This window comes from Hypanus sabinus, chromosome 7, assembly GCF_030144855.1.
Source record: "Hypanus sabinus isolate sHypSab1 chromosome 7, sHypSab1.hap1, whole genome shotgun sequence".
Lineage (NCBI taxonomy): Eukaryota > Metazoa > Chordata > Chondrichthyes > Myliobatiformes > Dasyatidae > Hypanus > Hypanus sabinus.
Window position 1 is genome coordinate 116011129 of NC_082712.1, and position 23706 is coordinate 116034834.

General features: G+C 44.9%; 1 protein-coding gene across 7 annotated transcripts in view; it reads left to right on the forward strand.

Moving 5' to 3' along the window:
- Positions 1 to 23706, forward strand: part of ldlrad3 (low density lipoprotein receptor class A domain containing 3) — a 148635-nt gene that overhangs the window by 84715 nt on the left and 40214 nt on the right. For 5 of the 7 annotated variants that reach the window (XM_059975435.1, XM_059975440.1, XM_059975439.1 and 2 more), the window contains 2 exons: positions 1243 to 1368; positions 9353 to 9487. In XM_059975435.1, the coding sequence (XP_059831418.1) occupies positions 1243 to 1368; positions 9353 to 9487 (261 nt within the window). The remainder of the gene's footprint in view (positions 1 to 1242; positions 1369 to 9352; positions 9488 to 23706) is intronic. The other 2 variants (XM_059975436.1, XM_059975442.1) reach the window with 1 other exon arrangement.

A 23706-nucleotide genomic window follows, 5' to 3' on the forward strand; every position in this document is an offset into this window, starting at 1 on the left:
GAGTGCCTGGAGGAAGCCCTCACAATCACAGGGAAAACACACAGACTTCGCACAGACTGCACTAGAAATCAGGAGTGAGCCTGGCCTGCTGGGGCTGTGGCATCAGCTCCATCTATTTAACAGGTGTTCCCAACCTGGGGTCCATGGTCCCCTTGGTTAATGATAGGAGCCCATGGCATGAGAAAGATTGGGAACCCTGTATAATAGTGAACACTGCATGTGCAGAATGCACCTTGAAGACTTAAAGACATCCCAGTCTTCAGTAGCCATTTTTTTATTCACAGGTTATAGACTTTGTTGGCAAAGACAATATTCATTCTCCATCCCTAATTAGATACGAAGATCAGCTGCTGCTCTGCACACAGCAAGATCTCACTAAAGACACCAGATAAGCTCCTTTAGTTGTTGTTCACAGTTAAATAGGTACCTGCACATCAGGGAGAACCCCACTGACCTTTGTATTACTGTCCTGAAGCTCTTAATGCCCCATTCACACGTCCTACTCTGCAACCTTTTGCATTGCTGGTAGGGTTCAAGCACACTGTGTACTTTCCATCTGGAATTACCTGCCGTTCTATTTTTGACACCAAATTGCATTTTGGCTGATCTTCTCAATAATTTTGCAGAGATGGACGGTGAGAAAAAGAGGGGCTGTTGGGAAGTAGAGTGTTAAATCTCAGGTGGCAGATATTTCCCTTACCCAGGGACGTCTGATGGGAAAGGCAGTGCAGGCAGGGAGACGGATAAATTTATTGGCTGACGTGCTGGGGCATCATTTCTAATACGATGGCAGTTTTTGATTTAAAACGGATTGCAGTTTTTCCTCATAGCAACACACACAAAATGCTGGTGGAACGCAGCAGGCCAGGCGGCATCTATAGGGAGAAGCACTGTCGACGTTTCGGGCCGAGACCCTTCGTCAGGACTATCTTTCCTTTTGGTTAGTCCTGACGAAGGGTCTTGACCTGAAACGTCAACAGTGCTTCTCCCTATAGATGCTGTCTGGCCTGCTGTGTTCCACCAGCAGTTTGTGTGTGTTGCTTGAATTTCCAGCATCTGCAGATTTCCTCGTGTTTGCAGTTTTTCTCATGGTGGGTGAGTGGTCAGGGCAGACCATTTTTTTAACGGAAGTTCATGGCTTAAGGTTTCTCAACCCACAGATTTTTGCACCCATGATAAATACATCTGTGTGTCGTCTTAATTTTTGCTTTGGTTTTCTCTCTCCTCTTTTTATCTCCACAGCAAGAGTCAAATCTAAATGTGCTCTGACCTTTTACCCCTGCGCCAGCGGTGTGCATTGTATCATTGGGCGTTTCCGGTGTAACGGATTCGAGGATTGTCCGGACGGCAGTGATGAGGAAAACTGCAGTAAGTGTTTCTATTACCAGATTAGCCTGTAGTTTTGAAAGGAAGAGACTGACCCTGGTAATGTATACAAAATGCTGGAGTAACTCAGCAAGCCAGGCAGCGTCTATGGAAAAGAGTAAGTAATTGACATTTCGGGCCGAGACCCTTCTGCCCAGAGTGAACTGCTTAGTCTTTTCCATAGCTGCTGCCTGGCCTGCTGAGTTCCTCCAGCAATTTGTGTGCTTTGCTTTGGGATTTCCAGCATCTGCAGACTTTCTCGTGTCTGACTAACCCTGGTAGCCCATAATTAAGCCTGTGGGATTTTAATTCCACGCCCTAACAGTTGGAGAGTTTTTAACTTGGTTTCCATTTATTCCTAGAGGATTCATCACATAATTTTTTCTCCTCCATTAGTTTGGCTGAGTGAGATTTTCTTTCCTTGTGTTTTGTTACCGTGTAGTAAGTAAAGCAAAAGGGCCAAAAGTGCAGTTAAAAGAATCGGTAATTGGTTTCTATTGACACTTTTAGTGAGACAGAGTGAAAATCTTTTGTTCACAGAGAGATCATTCCAGACGTAACTGCATTGAGGTAGTAGAAACACAAAAAACCAATGTAGAATCTAGTGTTACATTGACGGAGAAAGTGCAGTGTAGGTGGACAGATACGCTCAGGGACCAAGGCAAGGTAGAATGATTGATTAAGAGTATATTATTATCAATAACCATGTCCCTTCAAGACTGTTATAACAGTAGGTAAGTAAGTTGCCATACCTGATTTTATTGAAGATTAATCCTTAATTCCTGGTGATTTGGTGATTGATGTGGATGTCTGGGAATTCTAAACCTTGTCTCATTTCTGACGTTCCTGAACCTGCTATGTGCCTTTTCATTCCCCTTGTTACCTCTAGCCTCTTGTACCCCTCAAGTGGTCATGCGGCACTCACTGACTGTGTATGCTCACTCTTCTGAACAGACACTGGTTGACTGTCCCCTGACACTCTGGATTCTTTAGAAAGGTTCACCTAACTTATCCAGTGCCATTTTGTAATCCCGAAGGCTCCAAGGATTATTACCATTCTAAGGATTGTTGCAGCAGGAACATATTGCAATGCATTGTGAATCCTTGAGTTTATGATGATCTGGCTGCAGGAACATATTGCAATGCATTGTGAATCCTTGAGTTTATGATGATCTTGCTGCAGGAACATATTGCAATGCATTGTGAATCCTTGAGTTTATGATGATCTGGCTGCAGGAACATATTGCAATGCATTGTGAATCCTTGAGTTTATGATGATCTGGCTGCAGGAACATATTGCAATGCATTGTGAATCCTTGAGTTTATGATGATCTTGCTGCAGGAACATATTGCAATGCATTGTGAATCCTTGAGTTTATGATGATCTTGCTACAGGGACGTATTGCGATGCATTGAGAATCCTCAAGTTCATCTTGTCGGAACATTTTGTGCTGACTGACTGATAGGTTTTTACATATCACTGTTTTGGTCACAACTGCCACAACCAACTTGCAGTGGGGATTTATGTTAGTATTTAACACACTCGTTTTCACAGCCACTCGGATCACCTCACCCTGACGGCATTTCTGGAGACTATAGGAGAATCCTAATGGACAGAGGGCACTGGATCAAAACCTGTGCAAGACCCAAGCAGAGTTAGAGCATTTGGCCCATTGAGTCTGCTCTATCATTCCATCGTGGCTGATTTATTATTCCTCCGGACCCCATTCACCTGTCTTCTCCCCACAACCTTTGATGCCCTGACTAATCAAGAACCTTAAACACCAAGTACACTATTAATAATATACATACCAAGGGACTGGAGGCTACCCAGACGGTATATGAGGTGTTGCTCCTCCAACCTTAGTTTGGCCTCATCATGGCAGTAGAGGAGGCCATGTATGGACATATCCGAATGGGAATGTGAAGCAGAGTTGAAGTGGGTGGCAACTGGGAGGTCCTGTCTGTTGTGGCGGACGGAGTGTAGGTGCTCGACAAAGCGGTCCCCCAATCTGCGACGGGTCTCGCCGATGTAGAGGAGGCCGCAACAACTTCTGGTAATTCCCTCCCTCTCCCTTACCCCATCCCAGCTTCACTCTGCCTCCTCCTCCTCCTCCAACTGCCTATCACCTCGCTCATGATTCTGCCTTCTTCCACTATGTACAGACAGTGCTTTCCCCTTACATTCCTTCTTCTCCTTTCCTGCCTATCCCCTCCCTACTTCCCCTCCCCCCACCCCTGATCTTTCCTCTGATTGCTTTTTCACCTGGCTCCTTCCACCCTCCCTCCACCTTCTTTATAGGGTCCTTGCCCCCTCCCCCTTCAGTCCTGACGAAGGGTCTCGGCCCGAAACGTTGACTGCTCGTTTCCACAGATGCTGCCCGACCTGCTGAGTTCCTCCAGCATGTTGTATGTGTTGCTAATCAGGAACCTGTTAACCTCTGCTTTAAATGTACCCAGTGACTTGGCCTTCACAGCCATCGGCGATAATAAATTTCACCGATTCAAGTCCCTTCAGCTGAAGAAGTTCCTTCACTTCTCTGTAGACAAAGAATTCCTCAAAAGCTTGTATCGGAGGCATTCGATTAAAGTGGTTTCAGTGGTCGTCTTCTCCCTAAACTTTTCCCAGGGCTTTACTGTTTGCTCATCCAGCTAAAAGTTAAAGCTGTAAAGTTGCTGTATCTAATCGTATTTGACAGTCTGCAGTCATCTATCTCTGACCCCATTTGTTGGAGCGCTCCAGCGACGGCGTGTTAGTTCAACTCTCTTGTTCTTCTGCGAAAGAAAGCAGCTTCAGGACTTCACTGCTGTACTTTCACTGTGGTGAAGTCATCTGAGCACTTTTGATCCTTCCTGCTCCCTGGAGGACATGACTGCCGGCTGCCAGCTGTTGACAACCTGGCCGGTGAAGTGAGGGCATCTGGAGACTCGGTGATTCGCGGTAGGAGGGACCAGCAGGCGAGGCAGGGTCCTCGGCGTCACCAAGCAGAGGAAAGATACGGCACAGAACTGAGTTTGTGACGGTTCTTCAGTGGAGTTATGCAACTTCCTTGCCCCCTCCCAGAACAAATACATCCCCTACAATTATTAATTCTGTTTCACCAGAAATGAATCTGTTCCAGGCCATATGATCCAAACCATAAACTGTGTAAAATAGGACCTCTCCTTATCACCGGCTCTTTTATAGAATACTATAGCACAGAAATAGGTCCTTTGGCCCATCTAGTCCAAGCCATCTTGATATTCTGCCTTGTCCCATCTACCTGCACTGCACTCCTTCATACCCCACTTATCTACCTACCTATCCAAACTTCTCTTAAGTGAAGCAGTTAAAGCCTGAATCCACCACTTCTGCCAGGAGTCCATTCCACGCTCACCAGCCGCTGGGTGAGGAAGTTCACCTTTCATCCTAAACCCATAACCTCTTAGTTCTAGCCTCATCCAACTTGAAGGGAAAAATATTGCATTTTTTTACCCCACCTATACCCCTCATAATTGTATCTCTCTATAAGATCTCCCCTCATTCTCCTGCATTCCTGAGAATAATGTCCGAACCTTTCCCTGGAACTCAGGTCCTGAAGCCCAGCAACACCCTTCATCCCCTCTGTTTAATCTGCTTACAGGCATTCCTACAGCGGTTACAGCCATCTCAGGAGATCACTTAGAGCAGTGCTAAGCTGTCAGAATAAACCGGCAGCTTCTGAGCTGCCAACAGGGTGTAGTTTCACAGAGTGGGGTGGAAGGTCTCAGAGATGCTGAAACCCATGGTGGAAGGTCCAGGAGATACTGAATCCCATGGTGGAAGGTCCAGGAGATGCTGAATCCCATGGTGGAAGGTCCAGGAGATACTGAATCCCATGGTGGAAGGTCCAGGAGATGCTGAATCCCATGGTGGAAGGTCCAGGAGATACTGAATCCCATGGTGGAAGGTCCAGGAGATACTGAATCCCATGGTGGAAGGTCCAGGAGATGCTGAATCCCATGGTGGAAGGTCCAGGAGATACTGAATCCCATGGTGGAAGGTCCAGGAGATGCTGAATCCCATGGTGGAAGGTCCAGTAGATGCTGAATCCCATAGTGGAAGGTCCAGGAGATGCTGAATCCCATGGTGGAAGGTCCAGGAGATGCTGAATCCCATGGTGGAAGGTCCAGGAGATGCTGAATCCCATGGTGGAAGGTCCAGGAGATGCTGAATCCCATGGTGGAAGGTCCAGGAGATGCTGAATCCCATGGTGGAAGGTCCAGGAGATGCTGAATCCCATGGTGGAAGGTCCAGGAGATACTGAATCCCATGGTGGAAGGTCCAGGAGATGCTGAATCCCATGGTGGAAGGTCCAGGAGATGCTGAATCCCATGGTGGAAGGTCCAGGAGATGCTGAATCCCATGGTGGAAGGTCCAGGAGATGCTGAATCCTAGCCTCTGGCACCAAGAGAGCAAGGGGAGAGCTTACTCTGCTTCTTGTTGGAGTGACAAAGCTGTGAGTTTCTGCACCTTGACTGGACTACTGTAAAGCTGTTGAAAACTTGTGGCCATCTCCATGAGTGAGACACTAGCAAGATCGATTGATGGACATAGCTTTTGGAGAAGTGATGGCCATACAGTTGTGTGTCTGCAGCCTGTCCCAGGCTGGTGATGCCTACAGTTGCATGACCTATACCAGGTCACTGATGTCTGTGGTCACAGAGTCTGACCTAAGCTAGTGACGCCCACAGTCACGTGGCCTGCCCTGTGCTGGTGACACCAACAGTCGCTCATGGTTTTTGCAGAGCATCATTCAGATCCCAGGCGTAGTTCTGAAATAATATTTGTTGTTGATGGACGTTCTTGTTCTGCACTGAAGGGGACAGTTGCTTACTGCCAATATATTCACATAGCTGGTGACTTGTAGAACGTAGAGGAAAGCGGCCTATTGTGTTGTTGGGTAAGTGAGGAAGTTTTATTTACATACAAAGTAGGGTGGTCACTGATGTCAGCTGTTGACTGTGGTGACGCAATAAGACCTAAGCAACGTGCCTGAGGAACCTCCATCTGCAAGTCTTATGTGACACATTGCTCCATTCAGTGAAGATCAGCACATGCCTCCATTGTCCAGCCCCGCTTTAAAGACCAAGTTAGCAAAGGATGCGTTAGACCTGCGTCCTACAGCACCCCGCAGAGCCCTCCAGCAACGGAAGCAGGTGTGGCAAGGTTTGATGGTCCTCCAAGTGTCTTGTGGAGGCAGGTATCATTTTAGTGAGCTTCCTCCGGACTGAAGCTGTTATCCATGCCAGCCAGGGATACGGGTGTGGGTGGAGGGGAAAACGCCACGTGCCATGGAAGGGTTATTGGCCTGAAATATGAGATGTGCTTCTCCCTCCTCAGATGCTCCACTAAGTAATTCCAGCATTTTCTGTTTTAATTTCAGATTTACAGAGAAGCATTTTTTGTGTGTGTTTTATTGTGGAGGAGTAACTTTTGCAAAGTGCCAAGGTTGACTATTTAAATCCTTCCATGCAATCATGCAATAAACCGGTTTCCTGGGGGGGGGGGTGCTCGGGCAGTGTCTCTTCCAGCTGGCATCTCTGATCTAACCACTGGAGCCCTGGAGATGCCCAGCCCAAACCACCATGATGTCTGATTTACGCACACAAAATGCTGCAGGCTGGGCAGCATCTGTGGAAAACAGTGCAGTCAACATTTCGATCTGCTGAGTGTTTCTAGCATTCTGTATGTTTTTATTTCAGAGTTGCAGCACCTGCAGCTTTTTGCTTCACTCTGCATTTCTCCACCCTCTTTCCCCACATTACCTGAGGATCACCTCCTCTCTTCCCATCCCCAATTACCAACAACATACATTTCTTTCACAGTCTGTTCTGATGGTCATTCACTTTCAGTAAAAGAAATCTGAAGATAAGTTTGGCTTGGACATTTAGATGGCAGTGACTTTCCTGTGCGAAAGTAGGTTATTGACCCTGAGCTTCTTAGCGAAGACCATGCCATAGCATGGAGGGATGTTATTGACCAGGATATCTAGCCACCACTACTCCGAACAATAACACCAGAAATGAAATAGGTCTATTATTGCCACATCTGCTGAGGTAGAGTGAAAAACTTGTCTTGCATTCTGCTCATACAGATCACAGTGCAAGGTAAACTAATAACAGAATGCAGAATAAAGTGTAACAGGCACAGAGAAGGTGCAGAGTAGATTTAAGGGTCCAATTTAATGTCAGAGAAATGTATACAATATACATCCCTGAAATGCTTTTTCTTTGCAAACATCCACAAAAGCAGAGAAGTGTCCCAAAGAATGGACGACAGTTAAACGTGAGAACACCAAAGTCCCCCCCCCACCAACGTGTAAGTGGCAGCAAGCATCGATCCCCCTCCTCCAGCAAAAAAAAGCACACCTGCTCCGAGCACAAGCGTGAGCTGGGCGACAGCAGAGACACAGACCTTGCAGTTACCCCAAAGAGTATCGCATTTCATTCAGCATTCAACAAACCATGGATTCTCACTCTCCCTAATAAGGGAGAGGGAGGTGTCCCCCATTTTCACAGCAAGTGGGAGACATAACAACAGCCTGCTGGTTTATGATGTTAAAAAGTTAGCTTCTTTGCTTTTTACAAGCTCTCTGCCTGAAGATCACAAAGACCTCGGGTCTTCGGGCCCACAGTGAAAGATTTTCCGGCCTCCCCGACGACACACGGGTCTCCTGCTGTGACACTGATCCTTGATCGGCCCGTCTCCAGAGCCCCGAGATCCTAGGCTTTCAGATTCGAGCCGGACTCTCAGGCCGAACCCTTGGCGTGCCAAACAACAACAGCCAGTCCTGAAACCCCGAGAATGGGTCCCATTCCCGCAAAGAACTGAAGCCTGCGTGTAACTCCATGTCAGGGTCTTAAAAAGAACCCTGAAAGGGAAAAATTAAGATACTAAAGATGGAAATAGAGCTTTTTCCGAAGATGCAAGCAAAGGAGTTGCCGTTTAGCACCATCTTAACTCCACCTCCAACAGAGGTAAACAGCAAGGGGTAAGATCATAGGATAGGTTGTGAGCTCAGGAGTCCAGCTTATTGGAACTAAAACTAATGAGGCAGCAGGGTAGAAGCTGGCCTTGAGCCTGGTGGTGTATGTTTTCAGGCTTTTATATCTTGCCCAATGGGAGAGGGGAGAAAAGAGAACATCCAGTTGCAAATCAAGAGACAACGGTCTTTTTCTGTCTTTGGTTTACTGGCTAATCAATGCAGGGGTCTGAATGAATTCCTTTGCAATTCTCACTGATGGTTCACAGATGCAGGAGAGGAAATGACCGCAAACAATATTTAAAATCTCTTCATGATAAAATGTTCTGTTAGTAAAATATTCTCCAGGACTGAGCTCAAACGTGTGCTGAATGATATGAATGATGTATTTTAAAGAATTTTACCAAAGCCTTGGTTAATATTTAATATGGAGTGTGATATCCATCTCTGTACGACAAACTGTGTCCATATTCATTCCTGTAAATCCGCGGTGACTCCCTCAGTTCTTGTATAAGATTGTGTCTGCATCCATCCATCTACAATATCATGACCATGTCTTCTTTATAACAACATTATTGTCCATCACTGCATAACACACAAGCTTGTGTGTCATACTGTGTATCTACTGACAGTTTTCAGTAGATACGACTGGTTCGGGCTCTGGTATAATCTGAGATTTTTACTGCAGACCACTTGAAGTATTTAAAAGCAACTTTCCAATTATTGAACAGCACGAGAAATGGGGCTGCTCAAATGGTACAGCACAAAAAATTGTATGTGTAGACGATGGTTCAATGGAATTCTGTCTATCAATATCCATGTCCTAGCTCTTTACAGACAAAAGACACTTTTGTCTTTGAATTTGGCTTATTTTGTTTAGATAATTTCAGACAGGTAGCACCGTGTAACAAGCGGTTTTGTCTTAAGCCGCTGTTGGCGGGTTATTTCTGTAAATCTCTAATACTACTCCTTCTGTTTCGTAGCAGCAAATCCCCTGTTATGTTCGACGGTCCGTTTCCACTGTAAGAATGGAAGGTGTGTTGACAAGAGCTTTCTTTGTGATGGAGTGAACAACTGCCAGGACAATAGTGATGAAGATGACTGTGAGAGCTCACCAGGTATGACGCATCACTCCAAGGTTACACCACGATGTTCAGGATCACAAAACATTCTGCCATAATAAACCTGGCTGAAGTGCAGCAAGGCAGATAGTTCATTTCTGGCCTTGCTAATGTGAAACTCTTGTTACCTTCCGCTCAGTAACTCAATTATTTATCCCTCTCGTTCTGCTTCGTCAGTATGTTAACTCCATCTAGAGTCTGGAATGTGTACAACCTGCATAATCCAAATAGCATTAAGCATAAAACCTTCTGCAAACTTGAATGGGCAGACCTTGTGAGGTGTGTGCATGTGAAACTCTTGTTATTTCTACGTACAGAGGCATGTTGTCCTCTTCCGTGTGTGTGTGTGTTTGGAAGCTATGCAGTCTGAGTACGAAATGGCGGGTGCACGGTATTCAGTTGGTCTTGGTGCTGTAAGGGTTTATCATTAGGATGATTTCTGGGTCTGTGGTTGCTTGCTGAGTGAGAATGTGTCTCTGATTAGATTAGTGCAGCCTGCTGTGACTTGCCAGTCAGACCTCTTTCCGCTTTGTGTTTCCTTGTGTTAGACTCTTGCCTATTAGGTGATCAACAGGAACAAAGCTTTAAGAGTACCAGAAATGAATTGCGGATGTTGCTCTGCCAATGTTTTACAGCATTCTTGATTGGTTTCAGCAGAGTCACCGCACATATTTTCAGCGGTAACATAAGCCGATTTGTGAGTGTCCTGCTAGACCAGCTCTTCCTGATCCCATGCCGGGTTGTCTTTAGCCAGTCTTGCTCTGCGTACGGCCAGTTCAAAGACAAAAATCTCATCACTTATGCATTCCTGACATTTGATCTGGATTCCACAGTTTGTATATCATTACCACCTTTGCAGATGTATGGTATGATGGTACTCATGCCCAGGACCATTGCTGCATTATGTACTTGTGCTGTAATTTTAACAAAATAATTGCACAGCCTCTCCTTCTCCCCATTGTTTGAAGAATTTTATTTTTGCTATGCCGTTCCTTTAAATTAAGCAACAACATGTGGCATTTCATAAGGTTATCAAACAAAATTTGACACCAGCCACAGAAAGAGGAAAGGTGACAGAAAGCTGAATGATTTCAGAAAGCCTTGACGGAGGAGACTTGGGAGTGTTTGTGTCGAGAGCTGCTGGGTGTGGGGGCAGTGACAGAGTATGGAAACTGAGGTGGGAATTTGGAGTGCAGACTTGCAAGGCTGGAGGAGATTACAGAAACAGAGAGGAGTGAAACCATGGAGATGCTTAACGAGAGAACGAGAGTTTCAACGTTCATCCACTCGACTACATGGAGAAAGGAATAACAGCGGGCCCAGCAGATTAGTGTACAGGAGCCTTGCGTCACACTATTCCCATGTATGCCTTTGAACAGAAAATCCTACAAAAGGTAGTGGCTTCTGCTCAGTTCATCATGGGCAAAGCCCTCCCAACCAATGAGCTCGTCTACATGAAACACTGTTGTAGGAAAGCAGCATCCATCATCAGAGATCTCCACCACCCAGGCCATGCTTTCTTCTCACAGGTAGAGAGTAAAAGAGCCTCAGGACTCACCGCCAGGTTCAGGAACAGTTATTACCCCTTGACCAGCAGGCTCTTGAATAAAAGGCGATAACTGCACTCAACTTCACTTGCCCCATCATTGAAATGTTCCCACAACCAATGAAGTCACTTTCAAGGACTCTTTATCTCACGTTCACATTGTTTATTGCTATTTATTTATATTTGCATTTGCATAGTTTGTTGTCTTCTGCACTCTGGTTGATCTTTCATTGATCCAGTTTAGTTACTATTCTTTAGATTTGTTGAGTATGCCCACAGGAAAATGAATGTTATTTGTATATAGTGATGCATAAGGACTTAGATAATGAAATTTATTTTGAACTTTGATCTCTGGCCGCCCTCAGGCCGCTGGGAGATTAATGGCCAGTGGAAAGGTCAACTCATCTTTTGAGAGGACAGATAAACGTAGTAGTGGCTGGGTATTTTTACAGCTGTGATGAGTCCCAGTAAACCTGATGAATCATTTGACCACTGTAGCAGATCACATCTTGCTTTACTTCATTGGATTTAAGTATTGGGATGTCATTATTTTATTTAGACCTTGCAGACATTCAGCAAAGGTTCAGTGCAACAGCCTTGGCAAAGAGTGGGGAGATGTTAAGCTGTGCATGCTTAATGCCCCATGACTAAAAGCCAGGCAGAGCGATATATGGCTTTACGTATGCTAGCCTGGCAGTTCATTATAAAGCCTTTCCTCTTCAAATGTGCTGTTCTTGCTTACGGGTCACGTGGTTGCAGAAGCAGTTGGTCTCTATGCAAGAGGATTCTTAAAGTTGTCTTACTGCAGTTATGTAGGGCTTAAGTAACAAGAGGTAGGGAGACCAACACTACAGTGCTGTGTTTGTCCCGGGACAGGGTATGCAATAGAGATACACCAGACTGGTTCCTGAGTTGGTGAGTTTGCTGTATGAAGAGGGATTGAATCAATGAGACATGTATACTTTAGTGTTTAGGAAAATTAGGAGATGATCTCATTGACACATAAAATTCCAACAGGACTCAAGAGGGTGGATGCAGGGTGGAGTCTGGAACCAGAGGTCCCGGTTTTGGAATAAAGGGAAAGACCATTTAGGTCTAAGATGAGGAGAACTTGGAGAGTGATGAATCTCTGGAATTCTGTTCTCCAGAGGGTCATGGACACCAAGTCATTTAGTTTATTCAAAACACAGGTCAATATACTTCTGAATATTAAGCAATATTGAGATGGCAGAGGAAAATGTGCTGAGGGACTCGGGTTCGATCTTGGCCTCGCCTGCTGACTGTGAGGTGTTTGCATGCTCTCCTTGTTGCCCCTTGGATTCCTCTGGGTGCTTCAGTTTTATTCCACGTTCCTAAAGCTTGTAGGTTGACTAGCTACTATTTAAAAAAAATGCTCCTAATGTAGACGATGGCTGAAAGAATGACGGGGAGTTAATGGGCTTGTGAGAGGAGGCAAGTTGTAGAGCTACAGGGAGATAAGGGAACGAAGCAGATGGCCTAAGCGGTTTCCTTCTTCGTTACAGTTAGTAAGTAAGAAACAATACTCTACATTACGTCAATGTATTTTTATTTGGCTTTGTGGCGTAATGAGAAGGGTAGTTTCGCTCGAGTGCAGTCTTGGATGCCTGCTTCTTTAAAGATCTTTGCTTTAATTGTTAGTAGGCAAGATTCCCAGAGGCCTGGCTGTGTTCATGGTTCACACAATGATTCCTATTCTGGTGCTGAGTTTCAGTGTCAGATAATCTGTTGAGAGAACAGAAATTCTTTCTGGCATCAAGTTACGCTTCAGAGCAGGGAATCGTTTAATCAGGCGATTGTCATGGCAACCGCTGCTTCGCTGCCCCAAGCCTCTGTGCAGTTCCCAGCCCAATCCCTAAGGACCCCTGTGATTTCCCCTGCTTTGCTTCAATGGAGCTGCCTGATTGGGTCAGGTCGGAGTAGGCTCCAGACAAAGTGACGGAGTGCTGGCTAACGAGCGATAAGGAAAGACTGGCCTGCGGTGGCATTTCATGGAACTCGCTCTTCCTGTAGCTGCCGACAGCCATCACTCAGGATTGCTCAGAGTGAAAGACCACCTCAGGTGGTAAGCAACCTGAACCTCCCAGGCCGCCCGGTCTAACTCTCAGCACATTGTTGTAGTTCAGGAGACCATCTGATTGGTCATGATGCACTTCAGCCTGAAGCTAGCTAACTCATGAAGGAAGCAGCAGGTACGAGGCTTATATAACGAAATTAGACCCCTCTGACCTGCAGGTGATGATGATCAGTGTCACTCATCCATTGAGGTCCACAAGTAGCTTGGGCTGGGATTCAGATTTGTTGCCTTGCTTGTGCACCTACAGCTTGAGGAGACGCACTGTTTTTCTCAAGTTCTACAATTTATCATTAATGAAGAGAAGCATATGTTAGTTTAGTTCATTTTTCTGGATATGAGCATTGCAGGGAGGAGCATTTACTGCCCATCTCTAATTCTCTATGAAACGTGGGAATAAGCTACCTTCCTGAAGCGCTGGAGTGCTTTTCGTAGTCATAGAGCACCAATGTTTGCCCCGCTTTGCCCACCTCGTATAATCCCATTTGCCTGAATTATCAGAATTAGAGTCAGGTTTATTATCACCGGCATGTGACGTGAAATTTGTTAACTTAGCAGCAGCAGTTCAATGCAATACATAATCGAGCAGCGAGAGAGAGAAAATAATAATAAATAAACAGGTAAATCAATCACATAATTGAATAGATTATTTAAAAATGTGCAAAAACAGAAATACCATATATTAAAAATAGTGAGGTAGTGTCCAAAGCTTCAAAGTCCATTCATGGCAGAGGGGAAGAAGCTGTTCCTGAATCGCTGAGTGTGTCCCTTCAGTCTTCTGTATCTCCTACCTGATGGTAACAGTGAGAAAAAGGCATCCCCTGGGTGCTGGAGGTCCTTAATAATGGACACTGTATTTCTGAGACACCACTTCCTAAAGATGTCCAGGGTACTTTGTAGGCTAGCATCCAAGATGGAGCCGACTAGATTTACAACCCTCTGCCGCTTCTTTCAGTCCTGTGCAGTAGCCCCTCCATACCAGACAGTGATGCAGCCTGTCAGAGTGCTCTCCACGGTACAACTATAGAAGTTTTTAAGTGTATTTGTTGACATGCCAAATCACTTCAAACTCCTTATAAAGTATAGCCGCTGTCTTGCCTTCTTTATGACTACATCAGTGTTTTGGGACCAGGTCAGATCCTCAGAGATCCTGTATCACTGCACAGTTTTCCAGTTTGGTGAAGGTGCTCCTGCAGTGCACTTGGACAAGACTCTATTATGCTGGTGAACCACCAAAGGTCTAAGTAAATTTATTTTCAAACTGTGTACTGCCTTGTGATTTATTTTCTTGCAGGCATTCACAGGGAAAAAAGAAATGCAATAGAATTTACAGAAAACAGACACAGACTGACAAGTGACCAGTGTACAAAAGGAGTCGGGGTGGTGTTTGACTCAGAGGGAAGCTTCAGGTGGTGGTGTTCCTCAAAGCTGTCGCTCTTGTTTCTGGTGGTCGAGGCTGTGAGTTTGGAGGACCTGGGTTATCAGCAAAGATTAAATAGGTTAGGACTGTACTCCTTACAGCATAGAAGATTGAGAAGATTTGATAGAGGTATACAAAATTATGAGGGGTATTGATAGGGTTAATGCAAGCAGGCTTTTTCCACTGAGGTTGAGGGGGGGGGTGGGACTATAACCAGAGGTCATAGGTGAAAGACCGAGCTGCCAGCACAAGTGGTGCATGTGAGCTTGATTTCAACGTTTAAGAGAAATTTGGATAGGTACATGGATGATAGGGGTATGGAGGACTATGGTCCCGGTGCAGATCAATAAGAGTAGGCAGTTTAAATGGTTTCAGAATGGACTAGATGGGCTGAAGGGCCAGTTTCTGTGCTGTACTTCTCTAAAAATATGGGCCAAAAATTGTGGCCCTGGTGTTAGCATAGTGACTTCTGCCTGGACTTTGAACAGCATTTGCCTAACTAGATAATCTAGGTTGACATGCAGAGGAGGAACTGTACTGATGCCGTGTCTGTCTAATATTTCTTCATTATATGGGGTAGAGGGAAGATTGGACATATCACACAGTGCTCTGTTCTCTGGCCCTTCATGTACCTGACCCAAATAAGGTGGGTAGCTGGGAAATAAAGACCAAACTCTGCCTAATCAATTTAAAAGCTCTTTTCTCTCACCAATGGGGGGCCCATCTCCGTGGAGACCAAGCTTCACAAATATTTCTAGAAGTGCACTGATCTCTATGCAAGTATCTCCCGGCCACACAGTTAACCTGTTTGCAGATTTATTGTGGTGATTTAAGTTTTCACTTTCCCAGCACTTTCTCTGGGGAGCGGGAGTGAACCATGGTGTGGCAGGGCATGCAGGACGCAGCGTTCAGGCTGCTTGGAACAGCCCAGTCCTTTGTATCGAAACCCTCGCTCTGTCTCAGTGCTGCTGATCCGGGGAGGGGGGTGGTGGGTTAATCCCGTCAGTGGTAAATATGAGATTCTGCAGAAGCTGGAAATCCAGAGCAACACACACACACACACACACACACACACACACACAATGCTGGAGGAGCTCAGTACCTATGGAAATGAATAAACAGTTGATGTTTTGGATCCAGACCCTCCTTCAGGACTGGAAAGGAAGAGGGAAGAAGCCAGAATAAGATGGGGGGATGCAATTGACGGAGTACAAGCTACAGGAGTACAGAGGGGCCCACGGATCTCTCGATTAGTGGTAAGGCTCCATGGCACCAAACAAGGTTGGGGACCGCTGATAGGTGATAGATGAAAAGTGAGTCTGGGTGTGCACCTGGTCGAAAAGTCAGACAGCAGCAGAGATCACCGAGGGGGTGCACTTGCCACGGGTTATGACTTTGTACTGAGAATCTGAGCCAGCACGTTGGATAGAACATTAATATATATAGTGAATGAAACCTCTGAGAATTATAGTGAGTTAGTGTTAAATTTGCTGGCACAAAGCAGGAGCATGTTTGAATGGGCAGTGCTGTAAAATGAGCAATAATTCATCAGTTTGTCAATGTGTACCTCCAGCTCTAATGCTCATTTCACATTGTGGATAATTTGGGGATTGGTGACAATACTTTATAAAGCACACACAGCAAAACCAACCAGTAAACCCACTCACACATTGGGGTAATTTTGACAGTAATTAAAATAATTGATGCCAATTAAATAGCTGGCAGCTCCACTTTGTGCCTCTCCTAGCTTTTGTGCCCATTGCTGGCTTATTTCAGAAAGCGTGGGCAGGAATTCGGAATGATAAACTCTGTAACAGGATGCTGGGAATTTTACCTACAGTAAATGTGTTGTATCCTAGAGTGAATAATCTGCCAATTGAAGAATCAGTCTGATCTTTGAGAGGGGAAAATCAACCAATACAGAGCTTAAACTAAGAAACAATGGGTACTTTTTTCCCCAAAGTTATACTTTATTTATAATGTGGTAAGTACAATTGAGCCACTGCTGGTGGTGTGCACCTGATTTTGAGGCGAGTGGTCCCAGGTTCAAATCTGGCCAGCTCCTTGCACGTTTTCCGTCCATACTGGGTTGAGTGTTGAGCTAGCAGCTCGGCCTTGTAAAAAATAGACTGATCCTAAGGAAGGTCAATCCTAGGATCAATCCTAAAAGATTGACACCTGACGCGGCTCAAGGCGTGGAGAGGAACAAAGTGTATAATTGAGACATTTCATTGTCTAATTTTCATTGCATCAAGCAGTTCACACATTTTCTTTTGAAGTGTGAGGGCTTTTAATTGGAATTGGTTTATTATTGTGACATGTACCAAGGCACTGTATAAACCTTGGCAACCCATCCATGCAGATCATTTCAAAACGTACAGTGGCATGCAAAAGTTTGGGCACCCCTGGTCAAAATTTCTGTTACTGTGAATAGTTAAGTGAGTAGATGATGAACTGATCTCCAAAAGTAATAAAGTTAAAGAAAGAATTCTTTTCAATATTTTAAACAAGATTAGTGTATTATTTTTGTTTTGTACAGTTTTAGAGTGAAAAAAAGAAGAGGAGCACCATGCAAAACTTGGGCACCCCAAGAGATTTGAGCTCTTAGATAACTTTTACCAAGGTCTCAGACTTTAATTAGTTTGTTATGGCTATGGCTTGTTCACAGTATTTGTTAGGAAAGGCCAGGTGATGAAAATTTCAAAGCTTTATAAATACCCTGACTCCTCAAACCTTGTCCCAACAATCAGCAGCCATGGGCTCCTCTAAGCAGCTGCCTAGCTCTCTGAAAATTAAAATAAATGATGCCCACAAAGCAGGAGAAGGCTATAAGAAGATAGCAAAGCATTTTCAGGTAGCCGTTTCCTCAGTTCGTAATGTAATTAAGAATGGCAGTTAACAGAAATGGTGGAGGACAAGTTGAGGTCTGGAAGACCAATAAAACTTTCCGAGAGAACTGCTCGTAGGATTGCTAGAAAGGCAAATCAAGACCCCCGTTTGACTGCAAAAGACCTTCAGGAAGATTTATCAGACTCTGCAGTGGTGGTGCACTGTTCTACTGTGCAGCAACACCTGCACAAATATGACCTTCCTGGAAGAGTCATCAGAAGAAAACCTTTCCTGCATCCTCACCACAAAATTCAGCGTCTGAAGTTTACAAAGGAATATCTAAACAAGCCTGATGCATTTTGGAAACAAGTCCTGTGGACTGATGAAGTTAAAATAGAACTTATTGGCTGCGATGAGCAAAGGTATGTTTGGAGAAAAAAAGGTGCAGAATTTCATGAAAAGAACACCTCTCCAACCATTAAGCATGGGGGTGGATCGATCATGCTTTGGGCTTGTGTTGCAGCCAGTGGCACGGGGAACATTTCACTGGTAGAGGGAAGAATGTATTCAATTAAATACCAGCAAATTCTGGAAGCAAACATCACACCATCTGTAAAAAAGCTGAAGACGAAAAGAGGATGGCTTCTACAACAGGATAATGATTCTAAACACACCTCGAAATCCACAATGGACTACCTCAAGAGGTGCAAGCTGAAGGTTCTGCCATGGCTGTCACAGTCCCCTGACCTAAACATCATTGAAAATCTGTGGATAGACCTCAAAAGAGCAGTGCATGCAAGACAGCTCAAGAATCTCACAGAACTAGAAGCCTTTTGCAAGGAAGAATGGGTGAAAATCCCCCAAACAAGAGTTGAAAGACTCTTAGCTGGCTACAAAAAGTGTTTACAAGCTGTGATACTTGCCAAAGTGGGTGTTGACCATACAGAGTGCCCAAACTTTTGCTTTGGGCCCTTTTCCTTTTTTGTTATTTTGAAACTGTAAAAGATGGAAATAAAAAAATAATCTTGCTTAAAATGTTAAAGAAATGTGTCATCTTTAACTTCATGCCTTTTGGAAATCAGGTCATCTTTTACTTGCTTAGCTATTCACAGTAAGAGAAATTTTGATCGGGGTGCCCAAACTTTTGCATGCCACTGTAGGTACATCGAGGTAGTGCATAGGAAAAGCACAGAGCAGAACTTGCTCTTACAGTTATAGAGAAAGCACAGTGCAGGCAGACAATAAAATGGAGAGATAACGGTGAGGCAAAGAGTTCGCCTTTATCAGTCGAGAACGATAGTAGCAGAAACAAAGCTGTTGTCGAGCCTGGTGGTGTGTGTTTTCAGGCTTTTGTAATCTCTGCCCAATGGAGTGGAGGGGGTCAAAGAGAGATTATCCAGGGGTGGGATGGATTATGCTGTCTACTTCTCTGAGGAAGCGACTGTTGTAGATAGAGTCCACAAGGGAGATACAAGCCTTTGTGATAAACCAAGTTGTGCCAACCACTCTCTGCAGTTTCTTGTGGTCTTTGGGCTTTGGCAGAGTATTTGCCATACCGGTCCCCTGCCCAGAAGTGCCAGTTTTTCACAGCCTGTCTGAGTGGATTAAAACTAGTTAAACAGGGTGGAGTTAGAGGCTGTTACTCTCCAGCCTCATCGTTATTCCGAGCTAGTGGCTGTTTTGTGGGGCCTGCTTTACAAGATGCACTGAAAAGGTATCATTATTCACCGAGACAAAGGTAGAGGGAAAGAGCCTGCTGCCTTTTGAGAACAATCGACTGAGGCACCTCAGGGTACAGGGATATTACATCACTTCAGACTATTTCAAAGGGGTCTTTGATGCTATGTGTATGATCAAGAGATGGTCCAGATTGTTAAAATATTGAAAACTTAACTATTTGCCTCGAGAGATTCTGTTAACTGACCATGTATGTGTCTGTAATAATGCACTCTATCCTGAACTTATTGGTGACTCTTTCAGAAGTAACACAATCTGTTACGCAAATACTTACCGTCTTTGATCCCACACTGCAAATTCAGCGCTCATGACCCTAGCGACCCTCACCCTCAGGCCATCAATCTGAATGTAACCAATCCCAGCCCCCAAGGCAGCCCTCTGAAATACCAAGTACAACAACTACTCCGAAAGCACCTTTTAAACAAGGCCTCAGTCTGGGTGAGTAATTGGTTTATTATTGTCACATGTACCGAGACACACCGAAAAGCTTTTGTTTATGAGAAATCCTGATGTGTCATTCTGTACATAAGTATATCGAGGAAATAGAAAAGAGAATTAAAATGCAAAATGCAGAATATAGTGTTACAGTTACAGAGAACATGCAGTTTAGGCAGTTAGGTAAAGTGCTGAGGCCCTGATGAGGCAAATTGTGAGGTCAGGAGCTCAACTTCATCCAATAAAAAGTTCAGTTCAAAAGTCTGATAACAGCAGGACAGAAGCGGCCCTTGAGCCTGGTAGTATGTGTTCTTTAAGCTTTTGTACCTTCCGCCTGATTTGGGGGGTGAGGAGAGGAGGAGTGCGGGGTGGGCTGGGATGGGATAATGTTGCCTGCTTCACACAATCAGTGGGAGTCAGTGAGTGGGAGGTTGGCAAAGTGGAACTGGACTTGCCAAATGAGATCGTAGGCCAGATCCAAGTGGCTGATAGCAGTGAAGTTTAAAATCTCGGCTGACGAGGCAGACGAACTCAAGGCGCAGCTGCCCTGCTAATACAGTCTGCTGCCCGGACCTTAATCCTTATAATTAAACTACATAAACTTCTATTATCAGCCCCAAAAACTGATAGGGGAGAGAGTTCGTGACAGGAATTTGGGCAGGTTTGGGATTTGAGGTTGTGGATACAAGCTCATCCTGACCCCAGAGTGGCAAAATGACATAAATCTGTCTTGTGTCTGCACTGGCTTCATATAAATAGCCCCTGAACCAGATTTTACCAAATGATTAGTATTGCATTCCACAGTCCAAGCAGCTCTCTTTTTAGAGCACATGTGAGAATGTGAGAACTAAACAGGCCAATGGGATTGAGGGGATTGCTCTGAGAGCCGGCATTTGCTCAATGGGCTGAATGGCCTCCTATGTTGTGTGCTAGGCAGAGATACACAACCTTGGATGGGAGCAGCCAACTTATTATCTACCAAATCAAATCCAAATAGTCTTGTTTACAGGCTTATCCAGTTTCTGGCTGGGTAGGTATCTGCAGGAAGGTGAACAGACTGATTACTAGGTTATGAGGCAGCTCTGCATTCAATACTATCATCCCCTCAAAACTAATCAACAGGCTCCTAGACCTTGGCCTCGGTATCTCCTTGCGTAATTGGATCCTCGATTTGCTCCCCTGCAGACCCCAGTCAGTTCAGGTTGGCAACAACATCTCCTCCACAATCTCCATCAGCACAGGAGCACCACAAGCATGTGAGCTTAGCCCTCTGCTCTACTGGCTTTACTCATATCTGTGTGGCTAATCATGGCTTTATTACCACATTCCAGCTTGCTGACGATACGACTGGTGTAGGTCGAATCAAAGGTGGTGATGAATCAGCATAGAGGTGGGGGATTGAAAATCTGGCCCAGTGATGCAACAATAACAACCTTTTATTCAATGCCAGAAAGACCAAGGAGCTGACTATTGACCTCAGGAGAAGGGGATAGAGGTCTCTGAGCCAGTCCTCATCGGAGAATCAGAAGTGGAGACGGTCAGCAACTTTAAATTCCAGAAGGCCAAAATAGGAGCCATTTGTCCCATCAAGTCAGCTCTGCTATTTCATCATGGCTGATCCATTTCCCTCTCAGCCCCAGTCACTTGTCATCTTCCTGTAGCCCTTCATGTCCTGACCAGCCAAGAACTTAGCAACCTCTGCCTTAACGTCTTGACCTCCACAGCCACCTGTGGCAATGAATTCCACAGATTCACCACTCTGTGAGTAAAGAAGTTCTTCCTCATCTCTGTTCTAAATGGACGTCCCTCTACTCTGCGGTTGTGTCCTCTGATAGATAGATAGATAGATACTTTATTCATCCCCAAGGGGAAATTCAACATTTTTCCAGTGTCCCATACACTTATTGTAGCAAAACTAATTACATACAATATTTAACTCAGTTTAAATATGATATGCATCTAAAATCACCCTCCCAAAAAGCATTAATAATTAGTTTTTAAAAAGTTCTTAAATAGTTTACTAAAGTGCATTGAGTGGTAACTTAAGCTTAGTCCTAACCCCGGCACTTTAACATGTCTTGCCCCTGGTGGTTGAATTGTAGAGCCGAATGGCGTTGGGGAGTAATGATCTCTTCATCCTGTCTGAGGAGCATTGCATTGACAGCAACCTGCCGCTGAAGCTGCTTCTCTGTCTCTGGATGGTGCTGTGCAGAGGATGTTCAGGGTTTTCCATGATTGACCGTAGCCTACTCAGCGCCCTCCGCTCTGCCACCGATGTCATACTCTCCAGTTCTGTGCCCACGACAGAGCCCACCTTCCTTACCAGCTTATTAAGACGTGAGGCGTCCCTCTTCTTAATGCTGCCTCCCCAACACGCCACCACAAAGAAGAGGGCGCTCTCCACAACTGACCGATAGAACATCTTCAGCATCTCACTACAAACATTGAATGACGCCAGCCTTCTGAGGAAGTACAATCGACTCTGTGCTTTCCTGCACAGGGCATCTGTGTTGGCAGTCCAGTCTAGCTTCTCGTCTAACTGCACTCCCAGATACTTGTAGGTCTTAACCTGCTCCACACATTCTCCATTATTATTAGTATTATAGTATTATAGTCCATTAGTATTAGACTCCCCACCATAGGAAACATTCTCTCCGCTATTGAGGCCTTTCAACATTCGGCAGGTCGCAGTGAGATTCCATCGCACCCCCCCTCCCCCCAAATCTTACGAATTCCAGTGAATACAGGATCTCATCTGGTAACCCTTTCATTCAGAAATCATTCTCATGAACCCTCTCTGAACTCTCTCCAATGTCAGCACATCCTTTCTCAGATAAGGGACTCAGAACTGCTCACAATACTCCAAATGAAGCCTTACCAGTGCCTAATAAAGCCTCAACATTACATCCTTGATCTTATATTCCAGTCCTCTTGAAATGAATGCTAACTTTGCATTTGCCTTCCTCACAGACTCAACCTGCAAATTAACCTTTAGGGAATCCTGCACAAGGACTTGCAAGTCCCTTTGCTCCTCAGATTTTTTAATTTCCTCTCCATTTAGAAAATAGTTTTAGCAAAATGCATGACCATTAACTTCCTAACACTGTATTCCATCTGCCACTTCTTTGCCCATTCTCCTAATCTGCCTAAGTCCTTCTGTAGCCTCCCTGTTTCCACAATACTATCTGCCCTCCACCTATCTTCATGTCATCCACAAACTTGGCCAAAAAGCCATCCATTCCGTCATCCAAATCATTGACATATAACATGAAAAGAAGTGGTCGCTACCTGGGTGCCTAACTCCACTGGGTCACCAGCAGCCTACCGGAAAAGGCTCCCTTTATTACCACTCTTTGCTTCCTGCCAATCGTCCAATGCTCTATGCGTGTTGGTATCTTTCCTGTAAAACCAGGGGCTCTTGTTAAGCAGCCTCATGTGCAATATCTTGTCAAAATCCTTCTGAAAATCCAAGTACGCACCATCCATGGATTGTCCTTTGCCTATCCTGCTCATTGTTTCTGCTAAGAATTCCAACAGATTTGTCAGGCAAGATTTTCCCTGGTTTTTCTCATATTCCTCCAAGTGCCCTGAAATCACATCCTCAGTTATTGACTCCAACGCCTTCTCAACCACTGAGTTAAGACTAACTGGCCTATAGTTCCCTTTCTTCTGCCTCTCTTTCTTCTTGAAGAGTAGAGTGACCTTTGCTATTTTCCAGTCATTTGGAACCATTCCAGAATCTAGTGATTACTAATACCTCCTCCATCTCTTCAGTCATCTCGTTCAGAACCCCAGGGTGTATACCATCTGGTCCAGGTGATTTATCTACCTTCAGACCTTTCAGTTTCCCAAGCCCTTTCTCCCTAGTAGTGGCAACTTCACTCACTTCTGCCCCCTGACATTCTCCAACTTCTGGCATACTGCTCAAGTCTTCCACAGTGAAGACTGATGCAAAAAAACTTAATTTAGTTCATCTGCCATTTTCTTGTCCCCCGTTACTACCTCCCCAGAATTATTTTCTATCTACTGATATCTACTCTCGCATCTCTTTTACTCTGAGGAAACTTTCCCCTTTAATATTAAACACAAAGTACACTGCAGATGCTGTGGTCAAATCAACACATACAAACAAGCTGGATGAACTCAGCAGGTCGGGC